Consider the following 18,389-nt stretch of genomic DNA (forward strand, 5'->3'; position numbering starts at 1 on the left):
TTGAGAAATGTCTTATGAGAACGATCCTAAGTCTTTAACGGAAGAGCTACCTACAAAACCAAGTGGTTTGATTATTTGAAATATACATTGATTGCAGATAAATCAGATGACGAATTCCTTATCGCGAGACCAGATTGTATTCACGAACCTCTCGTTGCTTCAGACGAGCTAGAAAACAATAAAGCTGATCATAACAATGACATCAAAGATGATTCGTCACTGGGAGGCTTCTTTTCAGCAATTGATGCAGTAGAAAAGTTAGGATATGAAGGAAAGTTAAGCAGTGTTCAAATCGCTCAAATGAAGCATCGTTTCTTCAAACTTAGTGGCCTTCTTTCGAAGTATGTGCATTTATTAGAATTTCAAAATTGCATAAAGCGTACGGTCGTTAACCGTTGTTTTAGATAATTGATGATTGACCACGTTGCAAGTTATTACCAACTTCGTGTCTAAAGTGAAAACCATCTAAAAAAGTTTACTCAGAGCAAATAGGCTATGAGTGAAGGATGCTCAGATTTTAATAACAAGAATATAATTTTGAACCATGTGCATTTATCAGTTCCTCATATCAATATTAGGGAACTGAGCTGCTTCCAACAGTCGACCACTGATTGATTTAATACCTTTAGTTAGAGTAGGGTATTCCAGTTTTTATTACTCAACTCATTTTATCCAGTAGTTACTTCCGTACATGTTATTGTAGAACAATCTAATTTTGTTTCGAACATATGAAATACCAGTACAAGATTTCTGTTCAGTCGATAGTCAGCGGACAAGTAACTCGTTCCAAGCTCACGAACTTCTGGGTCATTGTGTTTCAGGAAAACAGGTAGCTCAGCATTACTCACCGTATATGTATCTGCATTTTAGTGAATAATATGCACAGTAACGCTCTCGGTTGCATTCATCGGCAATTGTAAAATTTTAAACCATTTAGATAATTTCTTCAGGTGATTTTGAAGCTATTATCTCATACATTCGTTCTCTATATCTTGATAACATTAGCTTATAAAAAAACCGATAGCAATGTGACACTAGTGAGGTCATTTGCATACAGAAGAAACAACAATGGCGATACATGGTTTTTTCAGCTAGATAACTTGGAGTTAATCAATGCGCTTTTCAGACGCCCAACTAGGAGATCATTTATCCATACTTATAAGTAAGTTGCCTCCAAACCTGACATCAATTAACTGAGGTAACAGCTCGCTGTATGGAACTTTATTGAAGGCCTCACTGAATTCAACGAAGGCAACTTCTATACATGGCTTTCGATTTTTAAGAACAAATCAACTTTCACGCCCATTCAATACGTTAGTGAAACATGAATAATCCGTTTTAAAACTATTCTGCTTTTCAGAAAAAGACCAGGATTTTGTCGAAAAACTTAAACAACCAAATAACCTTTTCTAAAATATTGACAACAACGCTGATTATGTTCTTAGGTTAATAGTTCTCATGTTTTGTCTCGTGACTGTTTTAAAGACAGGACTTACTATGACGTTCTTTCAGCCTTTTGGTGATCTACCTTGGGTTACTGATAGATTGAAATATGTGCTTAAGGTATTTATGATGAAATGTGCTAGCTCCTTTTAGCAGACTAAGATTTGTTCACCAAGTCCCATAAATTTACCCTTATCAAGCTTGCTTAACAGACCAAAGGCATCGAGTTCTTTATTGGTCACAGTTTTCAGGGTGTTTATTGTTGGTGAACCGGATGGGGGGCAATGCTATGGTACATATATTGCTAAAGTAATTTGAGAAAACCTAAGCCTTACCATAATGGTCTTCTACTAGTGATGTATTACTACTGTCCCCCTCGTGATACTGGGATGTTCTCTCTTCTTTTAGTTCTCTGACATATGCAGGAATATAAGCGTCTAGGTTATTCTATAGACTCCTTCCCAAGCTCTTCCCCGTACAACCTTTTAAACATTCAGAGGGACGAGACATAGATAGTTTTGGCCTCCTGATATTGAGAATTTTTCTCGTCTGTACTCAGTACCCCAAATATATCGCCAAAACATTTGCTTTCACGTAGAAGGGTAAAAACCTCATTACTGAACCAAGATGGGGAATCTATCGGAACCTTAGTGTAGTTCAAAGAATTTGCGTTGCTGCAACTTTTATAAACATATTTTTGAGTACCTGCCGTGCCTTTTCAATTGGCGATTCCGGTTGTTTTTATAAGACTTTTGGAAAATGTTTCGATATTATCGAGTTATAAATAAAAGAAGTATCCTTCTGTGAAATAAGTAGTTCAAAAAGACATTCTATCTGTAGTGATTTTTATATTTCAAGCTTTTGTCTCAAAAATGAATGGATTGAAGACCAAGATGAGGCCATAATTAATTTGCCATAATTCTGTTATATATTTGCATCAAACGCAACTAATTTCTCATTAGAATTATCATCTTAAAATGAAGAATCCTGGTAAATTTTGGACAAAAATAGTGAGTTTCCCTCTAAGATTGCAGAACTGATGACTAGAACGCATTGCGTCTACCAAGCAAAAACCTAAAAATTTATGGGCTTTGATCATTATAGCATCCAGAGTTACGGTTTTTAAAGAAATTACTTTCAGAGGATCAACAGTAAGCTGTCGAATGTTTTCAGTTGTGCAATCTTATGGATTGCATGTTCCACAGATTTAAAACAATTCAACGTGAAGTATTATTTTATCCTTAAACTTGTTGATAACCAAATATTTGTTAAGTTGACCCAAACAATAGCCCCAATCTTTAGATGATAACTGAATGTTTTATATTCGCGCTAGCCTCTGTATAAGTTTAGCTTTCTAAACATAAGGCTGTTTTCCAGATAAAAATGCACTCAAACTTGTCATTGTATAACTTTTCGGCCAACTTATTCGATATTTTTCCCGTTTTATCTGTTCATGAAATACTTTATTTCACATTTTCTCAAACTACACCTCGGTTCATTGATTTGCATTGACACTTGGAAAGTAAATATTCTTCCAGAACTGAGTAATAGTCCGATCTAATATAGGTCTGCTGATAAGTACCCGTCACCGATTCAGTAAAAGTACCAATTCATGGTCCTCCAAAGTCCTAAACGTCTTTGTCCTATTAAGAGTTCAGATTTTTCTTTTGACTAACATTTATGTCTATGTTAGCTTATATCACTTTTGGTATATTTTCTTCCCAAATAATGAAACAAACAGAATAAGAGACAACGAATTCAATTTAATACAGTTATCTAAAAAAATGTCAATTCAACTAGATAGTTTGAACGAATCCTTATCAAAAGCTGACAATTATCCTGAAGGTTATAATACAAAAGCAGATAAATTGCGTGAACAACTCTTGAATGCAAATAATCGTCTATTACAAATTGAAGAAAGAAATGATGAATTAAATTATACCATAGAAAGCTTGAAAGATGAAAAACGTATGCTAGAAAATGAATATAATCGTATGCCAAAAGAAGAGGTAATTGAATGACTTCATTTGAGACGTGATAAATTTTGATTTTGGAATATATACTAACAAGTAGATGATAACCCATGAAACGAAAGTTCATATGGGGTTAACTATACTCAATATAACGAATAATTACAGTTTTAAATAAAAATTTAAAACAATTCAATCATCCTGAATTCACTTGACATTACTTGTTTGAATCTTCCCATTGATGACGAGTCCCAAATAGGACGAAACGAGCGTCCTGGATTCCACTGCTAGCCACTATCCATCTTTGCTTATAATTCAATCATCTGTTCTCATTAAGATTCATTTGCGGTGAGATGAAAGTATGACTGTGGGGCATTAGATGATTCATTATATCAAAGTGAAATAAACTGACACGGTTTACCAACTTTCATAAAATGAGAAAGAGTGTTACCACTAATTAAAACAGAAGACTGACTCCGAATATCTAAGGAATGTAAGGAATTAAAACCATAGCTTCCAATAATATGTTTAACATTTCTAGTATGGACAATGGCAATTTAAATGTCACAGGTTGAACAATATAGATCATTCCTTTAGTAATTTTAGGGTTAACGATCGTTTAGAATGATAAGATAATACAGGTATGTGATTTTTTGGGCTGTAAAACTTGAAAATTCAATAATATCTTTATTGATTTAAATATGGACGTCTTGCACTGAGTTTTTAGGACTAACAAACGGTCTTTTAAGAAGATTTAAGATTATATGTTAAACTATTTTCTGGGAGAATTATGGATATTTATTAGTAAATTATACTCAGCCTATAGTTTACTAGTGAGGAATAACCAAACATTACATACTGTGATTGTATCAAAAAACGTAAAAGGTCCCTTTGTTCACTTAATTTATAGTTTGATTCAAAAATGTCGTTGATAATTGTGATAATTAAGAGTATTGGAATTATAGTATGAACTAGTAGTCCCAACAATAACGCCATTTTATAAAGAAGTATTAGATGAACACTAACGAATGTACTGTATTTAGAATTCAAAATCAAAACAAACATCAATACAAAAGAATCATTGGTTCATTCAAACACCACAATAAGTCAGATATTTTATATTGAGTTTGGCTCATAACGTAATCATGGTTATGTCTCTTTATTAAAGGGAAGAGTACAAGATAAATAAATAGCGATTTTAGTTAAACCCATGGTAGTATTCACTCACTTACACTAACTAATATTTTGCACTTGAACCAAGCCTTCTGGCATTTATCTTGTGAAAAATGATGGATATAAGAGAGATGTAACTTGTAATCAGTTCGTCGTAGTATTATTATTTTAGCTGTCAATGTAGTGCATGAAACCGTAGGTGATTTATGTATGTACATTAAAATTGTTGTACCAATATTCCGTTTTTTTGGTTGGTGCAAAGCTTCTTTTCGTCCAAAATGCTACTTCCGTTCTATGACATGTAGGACTAGGTGAAGGGAAGTAAGAATTGTTAATTGCTCACTGTTTATACTAATTTGAAATAGAGTGAAAATACGGGTTATACTCTAAGCACTTTATTTTTCATCTATTTTGTATTTTATAAGAAATAACTTGGTTAGGTGTCAAATGACTTCATTTAGTTCTCAGTAAGAAAATTCGTAAATCGTATGCAATCAACTTTCATAACAAAGTAGTAAAACAATTAAAACAGAGATACGTTTATAAAACTAATTGATTACTGAAATCTAACCAAATCCCATATAAGTAAATAGGAAATCTGTAAAACAGCATACTTCATAAGAGTATTTAATGTACATATGGTTCTCAACTTGTAGTATTCGGTGTTTGATAAATAAAGGTCGTTATTAATAAAACCTAAAACTTGAAAGTATTTTTCTGCTTGAATGATTTATTAGAATTTTACGAATAAGTTAGTGCAATTCTGTCAAATCCACTCTACCTTAACTTATTAAAAACTCAAACTATTCTTTTTGAGTATGGGATTGTAGAGACAGTTAAATCTCATTGAGATCGTGAACTGATCAGTGTCAGATCGCCACTGAAAAAAACTAGAAGCACTAGACGGCCGTTTCGTCTTAGTGTGGGAGTCCACAGCAGTGTGCATCCATAATAGATGATCGTTATCATTAAATTTTCAATATGACTAAGCTCTTAAATAAAGTATTATCATCTATGTTTATTTATTTTTGACAATTTCGTTGAAAACAGGATGTTATTAACCAGCGTAAACAATTAGAAAAATCTGTTAGCGAAGTGAAAAGCGAAATAAATAAGCGATCGGGAGAAACGCGACAATTAACACAAACATTGCAAGATACGAAGGAGATGTTAGGACAAGTAACCAAACTAAAGAACGATGTCGAAGAACGATGTCAAAATTTGGTGGTTAGGATCGTATCATTACATTTTCTTTCGTCTATAAAAAACTGTCAAATATTATCATTAATTTTTATTTCCATAAAGCTGTTTAAATACTTTTCAACTGATAGTTATCAATGATATCTATTTATTTTTATGTAGCGGAATTAATGTGGGTGTAAATTAACAGTTATCTATATGTAGAATAAAAATCATCATTAGTCATAACATAACTTTAAATAATAATCTTTTGTCATGAGAGAAAATTAGGAGCTCAAGTGAATGGTTTATGCTGTGATGCGTCCCCAAAGTCAGGTAACGTAACCTTCTACTTATCAAAACTGTCACTAAGGTAGTCTTCTTGTACTAGCATATTATGCAAAGAAATCATATTTGTTCCAGAATGGTCATTTGGATCTAACAGGTTCCATCCTTGTTTTATCTGCTTCGTTTTATACATCGGATTATTACTACTCATCATTACATATAGATTATGACTTTAAATCGCTTATCGACTTCTCGAAATACATTGCTCACTGAGTAACATTTCTGTTAAGGTTTACGAGCGACAGGATGCTTTTTAACAAAAAAATATATTCACAACATTGTGAATTTCATATTGTTTCGACCAAAACCTAGGAGCGCTGAATGAATGTACATATGATTACACTTTCTCATACCATTATTCATTTAACAAAATGTGTTATTTCAAAAATTTGTGAGGTTTTGTAAGCAAGACAATTGTAATATTTTACAACCCTTTTTAGCCACTACAATTGTACGTGGAAACGAGGAACAATAGATGAAAAACTAATTTATTATGGTCTTTCTGAGGAAAAGTTGAAAGTTTAATACTGCTGTTTATTTTTAAAATGTCTTAGACTATTGAAGGTCAAGAATAATGATAAGGTGAGGAGAAACGATTAAAGCTATGCATCTATAGTATGTGTTTCCGACAGATGTATGTATGTATAGTTTAATTGATTATGGCAAACTTTCACAATTGAATGTTTAATGACCAATATTTTTAGTTGATAACATTTGGGAATAATTAAGCCCGTTGATAAACGTATCTTGTTAATGTATTGTTTATTTTAGTCAGAAAGTACAGAAATTCAATCACAACTGTTACAAACAATGAAAGAAACTGATAAGTTACAAAAACAAAAGGAGTATGTAGTTCATTTTTTTGTTTAATTGTTGTCTAAAATTATTGATCTTAAAATTCAACCTTCTATCACTAAAAGTATTAATATCTAGACGTATGAATCAGTAACAAGAAAACAACTATTGAGTTTTTCCAGAAAAGACTACAAAACCATTAACGTTTTCATCATATTATGTAAAACACGAAGTAGACGTACACTCATGGCGTACTTAATGCGTTTAAAATGAGGAAATATTGCTATCGCACGAAATAAAGTTTTAAACATATAACACCCCGCATTGGTTCTATGCTGATTGTACCTAAAACATAAAACGGACATATTCCTAAATCCTAATTCTAAATCATCAAATCTAAATCTATAACTCTAACAAAAACAAAAACCTTAATGCCATCTGTAAATCCTAACCAACAACAATGCGTGGACTCCTAAAAGTCTATTAGGGTTATTCTATATCTATAAAAGTTAATTTAGATATTATACGTTTTGTTTACGGACAGAACAATATTTATAAGGTTTCAACAAATCTATTAACTGTGTAAAATTTGTACAATTTTTAACTTTTCTGTAAACTACTCATTTACAAAAGTAGTTTCTTAACTGACTCACAGACGGTTGGAATCCTAAGAGATTGTTTTAAGCTTATCTCAATAAACTGTTACTTTTTTGGTCTCTGTTCACTTGTCGTAAAGGTATTTATACAATATTGAATTTCTTTTTTAGAAATAGCAGAAATATAAATGATGTAAGTGAAGAAGATATTATACAGATAATACCGTATTTGGTTGAGACAGCTGAACATATTTTCCTAATCTCGGTTGTTTCAGTTGAGGATGAAACACGATTAGATAATCTCGTCTAATTAAATTTTCACAGAAAGGAAAACTTAAATACACTTGTTTGGAAAAGCATACAATACTTGAATTGTTAAACTGAATTATTCAACCGACACAGTTCATTTCTAAAGTTTTCTCATATGACCAGACTTTTAAATAAACATTAGAAAACTGAGTGGTCGCAAAAAGATAGAGGGAAATGACTTTCGAATAATTTAATTTAAGTTCTACTCAATAAAAAGGTAACGGTTCAACTCATAGACTGATGTCAGTTAACAACAAGCTTAGGTTTATAGATACCTGGATACCTTCTGAAGTCGCTTAAAATCAGGAAAAAATGGACAAAATATTGCTTCACTTTTATTCGTTGTGATGTTGCAACTTGACCAATCAGTTCTAAGTACTAGGCAAGTATCCTGTCACTTAACACTCAACTGTCAGTCATTGTAAAGTTCTCACTCCTACATGTGGTCAGTTGAGACTGGGATATGTCATTTGTAATGCTTATGAAAAGTATACTGGTCCTCATGGGTTTTGATCTCATATTTCATTTCCCTTTCTTTTGAATATTTATATTGACAATTATTATATATGTAATTTTGATTTATTTTAAGCGAAGTAGAACGTTTAAAAACCGAAACGTCAGATGAACAGTTGAAGTTACAAGATGAAATGAAAACACTAGAATCACTTCGTTTACAACTTGAATTAGAAAGTGTAAAACTACAAAAGTAATGTAAATTTGTCCCTTTTTGAAATTTGATTTTATTAATGTTAAGTGGTATTTATGATTTCATGAAAACTGACTGATTTTTAAAATTTTGTCAATCTTTTTTATTTATTTGTTATCTAGTTTGATTATACTACCCTAGACACCAAATTACAAGCAGTTTTATTTTAAAGCAATTAATTAAACAAAAAATTCATTTTTAAAAGCATTATAGTCATTGAGAATAGCCGAAGAATGAGCATAAAGTATGTTCGCATATGGATCACATTACGGAAAATACAACCGAGCTTAATCACACATTAAATGTGTTTTTAGAGTTTGCGTTCGATAATTGGTTAGAAACCCTGATCAATAGAAAGTTTTTAAAGGGTCGGAGGTATTTATTTACGATGAGTCGCTATTCAGTACAATGATTCTGTCATTTTCCAAATCAACGTTTCATTTGAGACTTTAATTGTGAATGAACTTGTAATGAAATGTCTAAAACTTACTGCTTTTAATCGTTAGACATTCCTCTAGCTCATTTAATTAACATGAAAAAATCGTTCATTCATTTGACTGAAAACGCATCTTAAGCAATTGACGACAGTTAAAGAAATCGTTCGGACTACAGAGAAAGTTATAGGTCATTCTTACGTTTAAAAATAGAATATTAATAAATTTTAGAATGATATCAGTGACCGAACCCTTTTGTTAATTGTATGTAACCTGAAGAGTCTCTAAATGCATATCATTAAACATCAATATCGCCTTACTTCGAGACTCACCAACCCTGTTTACTGGAAGTCACATTGGATCAAATAGGAGAATTTCGAGTCTTAAGAAGGGTACTATATCAGTTATTTACTCATTACTATTCAGATATATTCCTTAAATTTATTCCAGTTTCTAAATTAAGTTATTAAAATCTCGATAGAAAAGGAGAATAATCAATGGTGATTCAGTTTAGGAGCATGGAACGAACACATTTTCCAGAAGTCATTATCATCACATAATATACTTTCGGTCAGCTTGTTTTTATCTGAGTATATCTCGAATGATTCAGTATAATTGGAAATGGTCTCCATTCATAAAGACTAAGTGTACAGAAAATATTATAAATTATCCTCTATTTTTAAAGACAGTTTAGTGAATGATTAACTTTCAAAGGTTTTCTGATTCTTATTATGTAATAATGAACAAACACACTTGATAACTGATTCAGTAATTTTAGAAACGGATAACAATTAAGACATCAACTGTTATTCACTTATCAATAAGCACGGATTATTTGATGTTTACTGCTCTAATACCACCGTATGAATTGTTTTTTATTCTGTAGTCAGTCTACTAAAAAACAGAAGAAACTCTGTGATTTACAAGCGCAACATGAAGCTGTAAATATACATGTTTCTGAACTAGAACAGAAAAATGCGGAAATGACGCTGCAAAAGTAAATTAAAATTACTTTCATGGTACCATTGAAAATGTAAAAATGACGTTTATTTTTATGCAATTATCTTTTTCGTCATACTAGGTGGTTGAATGTTAGCAGTATAAAGGTCTGAACCCACGTTTCGTGTTAGTTGGAGCTCATCAAAGAAGAATATCTGTAATATTAGAGAACTGATATCCTATGTAAGATTCAAACATACAAGGCCTATTTTTATGGTCACAGGCATTAAGATTGAGATATTCGTGTCCAGTCCGACATTTTGTAGGACTGTGCAACACAATATATGTGACGTTGAACTGCTTAGATTGATGGACTTATTCAACCTCAATAAATTAATTGAAGTAATGATAGAAAAAAGTATGAACAAAACTTATGTTATTAGTCAGTTGTCAATCAGCCTAAATGTAATTATTTCGATAGCAGTTTGTTAAAAGTTAAAAACTGTGATATTATTAGTGTTTTATGGTATATTTAAGTGCTTGGTGAACAATCCACTAATAATCATTCATATCATTCAAACTAAATGAAATGTTTGTCAGATGTTTTGAAGTATGAATACCGTTTTCAGCTGCTATAATATTAAAATATTCTAGTGAAATCCCAATCTTATTGTGGTTGGAAAGTTGTATGTGCATTTCCAAGTCAACTTATATTTTTCGGATATTGAACTAGGAAACTTAACAAAAACGAAATAGTTGTGTAAAACAACGCTATACACAACACAATATGTAAAACATATTGACTATTTTGTTATTTGAAAGCTACTACAAAGAGATAAACTGCTGAAAAATCTTTGAACATGAAAAATTGTTTCCTCATTATAAAACTACCATTTTAAACTTGATTGGTACCATTATTGAAGACTGAATCTGAAATAATAACAGAATAGTTCTTTAATTCCCCTTTCTTGTTTGTTTTTTTGTGTTTGAAAATAGAACAGAAACAGATTTGAAAATGGACCATTTAAAACAAGAACTTTTACAGTTGAAAGATCGTATCAATCATCAAACACGTTTACATGAAGCATTTATACGTAAAACTCGTAAAGCTGATAATATACTACAAGCATTAAAAGAATCTGTTAAGTTTACAATGAAAACATGTTCTGAAAAGCATATGAATTATTTGGCTATGAAACAAACTGGTCAAAATACTCAATTATTAAAGAAACGTACTCAATTAATTAATGATATAAAGAAGCTTAAAGAAATGCTGATAAGTCAAGTAAGTTGTAAAATAAAATTCAGACATTGAATCACTGTATATAACCATAAATATCACACCAGAAGTTAAGGCCAGTTGGTTTAATTCCATTATTATTACCTCATAGAACTGAATACATTAGGAGACTGCATAAAATCTGTCAATTATTTTCTGGTTTCGAATCTTTTTCTATCTGAAGTTAGTCCATCTTTTAGAAAATAATAGGTCACTGGTCTAATTTTTTGTCAAAAGCTCTATGAATACACTGACAATGTATATGTCTTATGGGTGTTTAGTTGGACTTTCCTTGTAAATTACATTTTCGTATTGCTTGATCCTTCCTAGTAGTGAATTATTAGCACAGGTTGACACTTACTCATAAATTTCCACTGTGTAAAGTATAAACCAATATCCATGACTAGTCTATATATTGTATACAATATCACCCGACTGTTATTACCAGTAGCTGAACTTTTATTGAATCTGTTGTAAAAGAGTTCTCTGTGAAAGAATTTTAATAAATCTATAAGTTCATAATGTATTGGTTATTTGAATCTTCCGTTGATTTTGTGAACTTCAATTGATCAGTCTGTTTTAACATTTGTAAATACTTTGAGAATTGCATTGATATTACCATTAAGTCAGAAGTATTTTAAACAGGGATATATGGTGGCTACCAGTAGAATCCTAGACACGAGTTTCGTCTTATTTGGGACTCGTCATCCAGATGTAGCTGCATCTCATAGTCGATGTTTACTTCAGGCCTAGAACCTAGTACATTTGGCATCAAATTCACAAATTGTTATCTAATTAGCTACTGAGTGAAGATAGCCGCTGGCTTGTGCAACATGGTAAACTTTAGTTCATTTTAAATTGGTTGTTTGATGTTGTTGATGTTATGGGCTGAAGTAAATGGGGTTCCGGTGTGCAGATAACTACTGGGATGTAGGTTCATCCAGCTGGTAAGTCCCAAATAGGACGAAGGGAGCATCATATATTCTACTCCTAGCCACCGTCAAATTGTGGTTATTCTACAAGTTATTTGAAATATTCTACTCTTTAGTTTAATTATATGTGTTTAAATGAAAATCATGTTCATCAATAGCAAAACACATAACTGAAACAAGCCATTGAATCTGTCCTAATACATCTTTTAGTGTCTTTTAGAAACTACAAAGAACTACAAAGAAAGCTTATAGACGCCTTGGGTATTAGGAATTCAAATATACTTTGTGCACACAAAACAATTTGTCATAACTGTTATGTTCTTATGCCCTATTGATTATCACGTGGCAAAATCTCCAATTAGAACACCGACCTATATGACCTTGGTGCTGTGCCATGCCAAAGACGCGTTAAAAATACGAGCAGCCTAGAGTCAATTATGAGTACTTATCGGTTCTTCTCGCCTAACCCCGTCCGTTTGAGTTCAGAACACCAATATCAGGTTTCACTGTATGAATAATGTATTTCAGACATATGCAGTTTATATACAAGCAAATCAGATCGCACCATACCATAAAATAGAAAATAACAATTATACAAGATCAAGCCAAAATTGTCTGTGAGAGGCTGTAACTAATAAATTGGGAATAACTTAAGAATAGGAAATCGTATAATAGTAGTCAATAGGTCAAATGAAACCCTTATAATAAAAGGAATATGGATATACATATAATATAGTTACTTAATGGTTATCCACTTATAATATATGAAATAATAGTCCATAAATAATTCTTAGCAGTTACCATTGATATATTCTTTGTTACGATATAACAATAACCTCGAATCTGGTACGACAGTCCTTAAGTCGTTTTCCGGTTCATAGGTGGTATGGATTCTTATTCTCTCTATTTCACACAAATTTTCTTCATTTTTATTTACATTTATCACTTTATATTTTCTTTACCTGTTAATTGATCGACCTCTACTAGTTCTCATGTATCAGTTGTTTTGATAAGCATATATTTGATCAGATTGTGCAAGATGTATGGACTACATACAACACATTTTTTCCAGATCGACTCTGTTTCCTCATTACACTAACAAGATTTATAAAAGGGACTGACTGTGTCAAAGAAAACTCCAGTTTGAAATTTAAAGAAGAAAGGTTTTGCTGGAGATAGAAAAAGGTTTTATTTCTTAAGCTGTTAGATAATATGAATACCAGCTAGTTATCCTTCCTGGATGTGGAGTATAGGTTTTAATCCAAGTGTACAAAAGTTATTACTGTGAGCATTTGGCTCGAATCCTTTAACTGTTTACAACGGCTGGCTAACGACTAGCATATACGGCTGATTTGTAATGAACCAGATAAACAATTGGTTGATTTTGATTTGCAAATTATAAGTTCCAAGTAGACACTTAAATCCCAAGTAATACTTTCTCCAGCCAATGAAATTTTGTGTTCATAAAGTGTCAGTTTAAATTGATCACTTAATAATCAAACTGTAATCCACTAACACAAAATTCTATGCATTACTTAAATGTGTTAATGAACAATATATGTGCTATCAAACATTAGATACAAGAATCACTAGGTCTCACAAATCAAATCGTAGTAATATGAACAATGAATGACAAATTCTTTTTGTTTTAAGCAAACTCACAAGTAATCAGGCTGGTTTATTAATAACCCTGCTAAGCGATTAGATATTAGAACTGGAGCTGTAATATACAAGTTCCTGAACATAAAATATTTTAACGTTCAAATACGACTCAGGTATTTGATTTTTGAGAATATACCTAACAATGCAAATGAATTAATTAAGGAGTTTTAATTAGAGATTTATTTTTTAATTCATTTTTTGCTCTTCTTTTTTGATATCTTAGTGTCAACTTACTGAACTTGAACAAACTAAACTACGTCAAAGTTTACAACAAGTAGATCAAATGAATTATGATTTGGCTAATTTACGTATTGAACTTGTAGAATTGACACGTTTAGTTACTATTAAATCAGATGAGAGAGAACAAAAATCTCGAGAGTTTTTAATTGCTCAATCACGATACAATCGTATACAAGATGATATTAAGTCAAAACAACTGCAAATAAATGAATATGATAAATCACTGAATAGTACACAGGTATTTGCAGAAATTATCGATTTTGTTACTGTACATATTGTATTCTGGTCTAAATTATGAAGTATTTATCAAATTTTGATTTCAATAAACCTTCGTTATTTACCTAAATGTGCGTTATCTAAGGGCTACACTTATTCTCCTAACAAGAAATGTTCACAGACTCCAAGAGATAGAGAATATTATTATTGAGAAATTCCACTAACTTAAAAACCATTTAAAGACATTAGGTAATCTCATGCCACTTCAGTTGTATTTGGGATTCCTTAGCTGTGGTAACTCCCGACTTTTTAACAAAGTAAACTGAAGGAAATCAGATGAATAACATTGAGTCTAACACGGTTATACCAAGACACTAGACTGAGATAAAATTATTTGGAGTTTCGCGAAAGATATAAACAAAATCCAATTCAATTAATTTGCTTGCATCTCTCTTCTGGTAAACTTGACTCATCTAGTCATGGTTACTCAATTGTTTCGTAAATATTTCTTCCGGTACATCAATTCACATTTTCATGTATGTGTATTAGCGATTGACCTAGTAAATATTTTTAAAAAGTATATTTTTTTCGTATAGATATTTGCCATTTCGAATTCCTAGTTAATTAATGTATCAGCATATTGTTAACCTTCATTTTAGTATTTATGAGTTTTACAAGCTCATAGTTATTTGGATATTTGTTTCCTAGTATATAACTTGTTAAATTTGCCGGATGACCTGGAACAAATGATTGGGTCACACATAAAATCTTAAATCAGAACACTAGGTTTGTCTATAAAAAGCAGTACTGTAATAAGTGTCAGTAGAAGCAATACATTTTAAAAAACCTTAATTTGTAAGTCACGTAAGGTATTGAAATGCACCAAGGTACATTTAAGTGAGAAATGCTTCCTGAAATGTTTATCTAAGAATAATTTACCAAAATCACCCAAAAAACTAAGTAGTGGTTCAAATTCAACAATCGCAGATAACAAACATGTGTACTCAATATGGAAATACGTACAAATAAACAAGTGTTCAGTGAACGCACAAGAATGAAGTTAACTTATACAGAATGTTAAAACAATACAATTATAATAAAAAATGCATTGAATGTTGCGAATTCATGTGTTACATAACGAAGAGATTATATGCTGTACATTTAAAAGTGATTGATAATGACATAGCTTACTAAATCTATGCAAGTAACCTAGTATCTACTGAAAAAAGAGCCAACCTACTATAAAATGAAAGTGAAAAAATCAAGCAGAGTTAACATACTTGAAGACTTTATTTTGTGCAAATATTTTTGAAAAGCGTACAAAATCGATTAAATGATTCTTTGTAGAAAGTTTCTCATTAATAGGTTCCCATAAAGGCAGCAGACAAGCATTAAAAGTAAACGGTAATAGCCACTGAAGAAAAATTATTATTTTGCAAGAACTACATAACTAATATGCAACTTACGCTCATTGGCTGGCTCTTGATGTATATTCTCAATTCGATAGATTTTGTTAGATACTAGATATACTGCTGGTCAACCCACTTTCAACCTTTCGTTTAGGTTATACTCTTGAAACAGACTATTATTTTATTGACAGTGGATAAATGAAATTGTCAACACACAACTGCAACACTAGTTATTTAGTCAGTTTTTAGTAAAAAATTGTAGCTAACCTTGAATCTAGAAAAGTGCTTGAACGAACTTCGTCTTATGAGCTGATAAATAATTCTTTACAATAATTTTTGAAAAGCATAACTCCTGTTACTAACGTACATCAAACTATGTGAACACATATGTCATCACCATAGTCAACGATCTAATCAAAAGAATGAAGAAAGAAGATGGAGATACTATTGATTTGTATCACTGAAAATGATAGCAGGCTATCCAATAGTGTCTAGTACTATATCAAGCCCATGTCGGTTATTCTAGCTTCTCGATAGACTGATTTAATCATCCTTCTTGAGCCACATTTTTACCTTGTTCGTTATTCGTTTATTAACATTGGTTGTTTTTATAGTAGTGCATACGTGTGTATTGCTTATTCTACTCATCACATGCCTGTAGCTTATTTTCGTCTGACCATAAATATGAAATCTCGCTTTAACTAAATTTGTTTTCTCACTCACCTTCTCCGCTTCGTTTTGATTTTCCGCTTTTTATTTTGAATGTCTGTACGTTTCAATGAGTGTAAGAAATATGCGTATTCGAAATTCATTTTCATATTCGACATAGTTTACTCCGTTATTTACTAATGATGGTAGCCCAAATGACATCATCATACGATCTAATTGGAGTCGGACTAAAGGGGCAACAAAAATTTTGTTTAAAATCTCTTTCTTATTAACATTATAACAGCTTCTTTTTATACTAATTTTATGTGAATTTTTTAAAAAAAATTATTTTATTTAGAAAAAATTGAAAGATTTCGCTCATTTATATGAAACAGTTAAAGAAGAACGTAATAATTGTTTAAATTCTATTCAATTATCAAATCAACATATACAAGAATTGGGAGAAAAACTACGTATATCAGCAAATGAAATAGATATTTTAAAGAATCATTTAGATCATAAAGAAGAATTATTAAATAAACAACGAAAAAATATTGAAAAAGTTACTGTAGCACGTGATCTTTTACGCAATGAATTCTCAAAATTGGTATGTTTTTTCTAAAAATGTTTTCAAACAGTATATGTATGCATTTCAAGTAATTTAAGTTTCATAGAGTTGAGATCCTGAGTCAATTGAAGCTAGACCACCATCGAAAACCTGGAAGCAATGGATGGATTTAAGTTTCATTTGTTTTTTAGTTGTTTATTATTATTGTGCAGGTACAATACAGAGGTTTGATAACTTGATTTATATCTAATTGGTGTCAAGTTTGAAATTATCTTTCCTCAGTTCAGTCCAAGAAGCAGGTTGGTGCCTCATCACTCACACGTATCAAAATTCAGAACACAGCCTGTTAATAACTAAGATCCTGGAGTATGTACTTGAATTAGATTACAAACAGTGTTTTCTAATAATGGATTGAACCTATTTTTGACAAAAAGATAACAGCAGCTTAATAATAGTAAATACTTTTGTCTACGACATGAAGTGAATTTAGATAGCCATAAAAAACCAGGAAGTACTGGGCAAACATTCCGTTCTAATTCAAAACACTAAGAGTTTGCATCCATAATACTATTAGGGTTCAAACCCAAAATCTTGAGGCTCCGTGATGGACATTTAACTTTTATATTAATAGACTGGTATAAAATAGTTTGTGTTATCACACTCAGTGTTTCAAACTGATACTAGTACACAGACTTCTTATACGTTGGTCTCCAACCGGCAACTGAATCGGAAGACTAAGAGTGCCAAGGAGATTTTACTGGGCTTAACCGAGTAAAATGAATAAACATACATGTCTACTCCTTAGAAGATAAAACTGTTTCTTGGTCAACCACCAGGACTTATCGTTTAGAGAATTTTCGTGAGCATAACATGACCTTTTCACTTGCCAAATTTTGATTTGCTCACTGTGTCAGTTTGCACATTTTGCCTCAGTCAGTTTACTACATCAAGTAATCATCATCCACTACCATTATTATTTATTTGCTTATTTTTTTCATTATTCGCTTGTGTAGAGTTGTACTATCAAAGATAATGAAGCGCAAAAGGAACGAATGGAACAATCAATCCATAGGCAAAATACAATAATTACACAAACAACGAAGCAATTAGAAGACTTAAAAAATGCTATAGGTCATGTAATTAAACTACGCGACTCTCGAGCTATTGAAATAGTTGAACGTAATGAAGAATTCTGTGTTCTACAGGTAAAACATTTTGTATTCACTTGAGCTATAAGAATGTAAACAGACGAAGAAAACATACTGCCTTTAGTAGGTTTTTATCAAATGATCACGGTTTATTGATTGTTTATTTACTGAGTCTGTTATTATTAAATAGCTTTTAATTAAAGTTCACGTGATTGAGACGAGCCGATGAATCATAGTCGTCTATATGAAAAACAGAAATCCCCCACTCAAGTTATTACTCTCGTCACGTTATCATGAGGGGTTCTTTCCACCTAAAACTCTTAGCGTTGTCTGATTCAGATAGGAGTAATCTTTAGTTATATATTCTATATCTTCTAAAACAATTCGTTCTAGTA

At 31.5% G+C, this 18,389-nt stretch overlaps 1 protein-coding gene across 1 annotated transcript; it reads left to right on the plus strand.

Moving 5' to 3' along the window:
- Nucleotides 1-7: 7 nt before the first annotated feature.
- On the plus strand, nt 8-18,075 carry Smp_174770 (putative coiled-coil flagellar protein; the record flags this gene model as incomplete). Its single annotated transcript, XM_018799051.1, has 11 exons — nt 8-62; nt 98-341; nt 3,137-3,452; nt 5,637-5,813; nt 6,885-6,958; nt 8,403-8,519; nt 9,840-9,950; nt 10,889-11,177; nt 13,989-14,235; nt 16,650-16,885; nt 17,860-18,075. 11 exons carry the CDS (start codon nt 8-10, stop codon nt 18,073-18,075), a joined length of 2,082 nt encoding a protein of 693 aa, XP_018650878.1.
- Between the last annotated feature and the right edge of the window lie 314 nt (nt 18,076-18,389).

This window comes from Schistosoma mansoni, chromosome 3 (genome assembly GCF_000237925.1).
Source record: "Schistosoma mansoni strain Puerto Rico chromosome 3, complete genome".
NCBI classification, from domain to species: domain Eukaryota; kingdom Metazoa; phylum Platyhelminthes; class Trematoda; order Strigeidida; family Schistosomatidae; genus Schistosoma; species Schistosoma mansoni.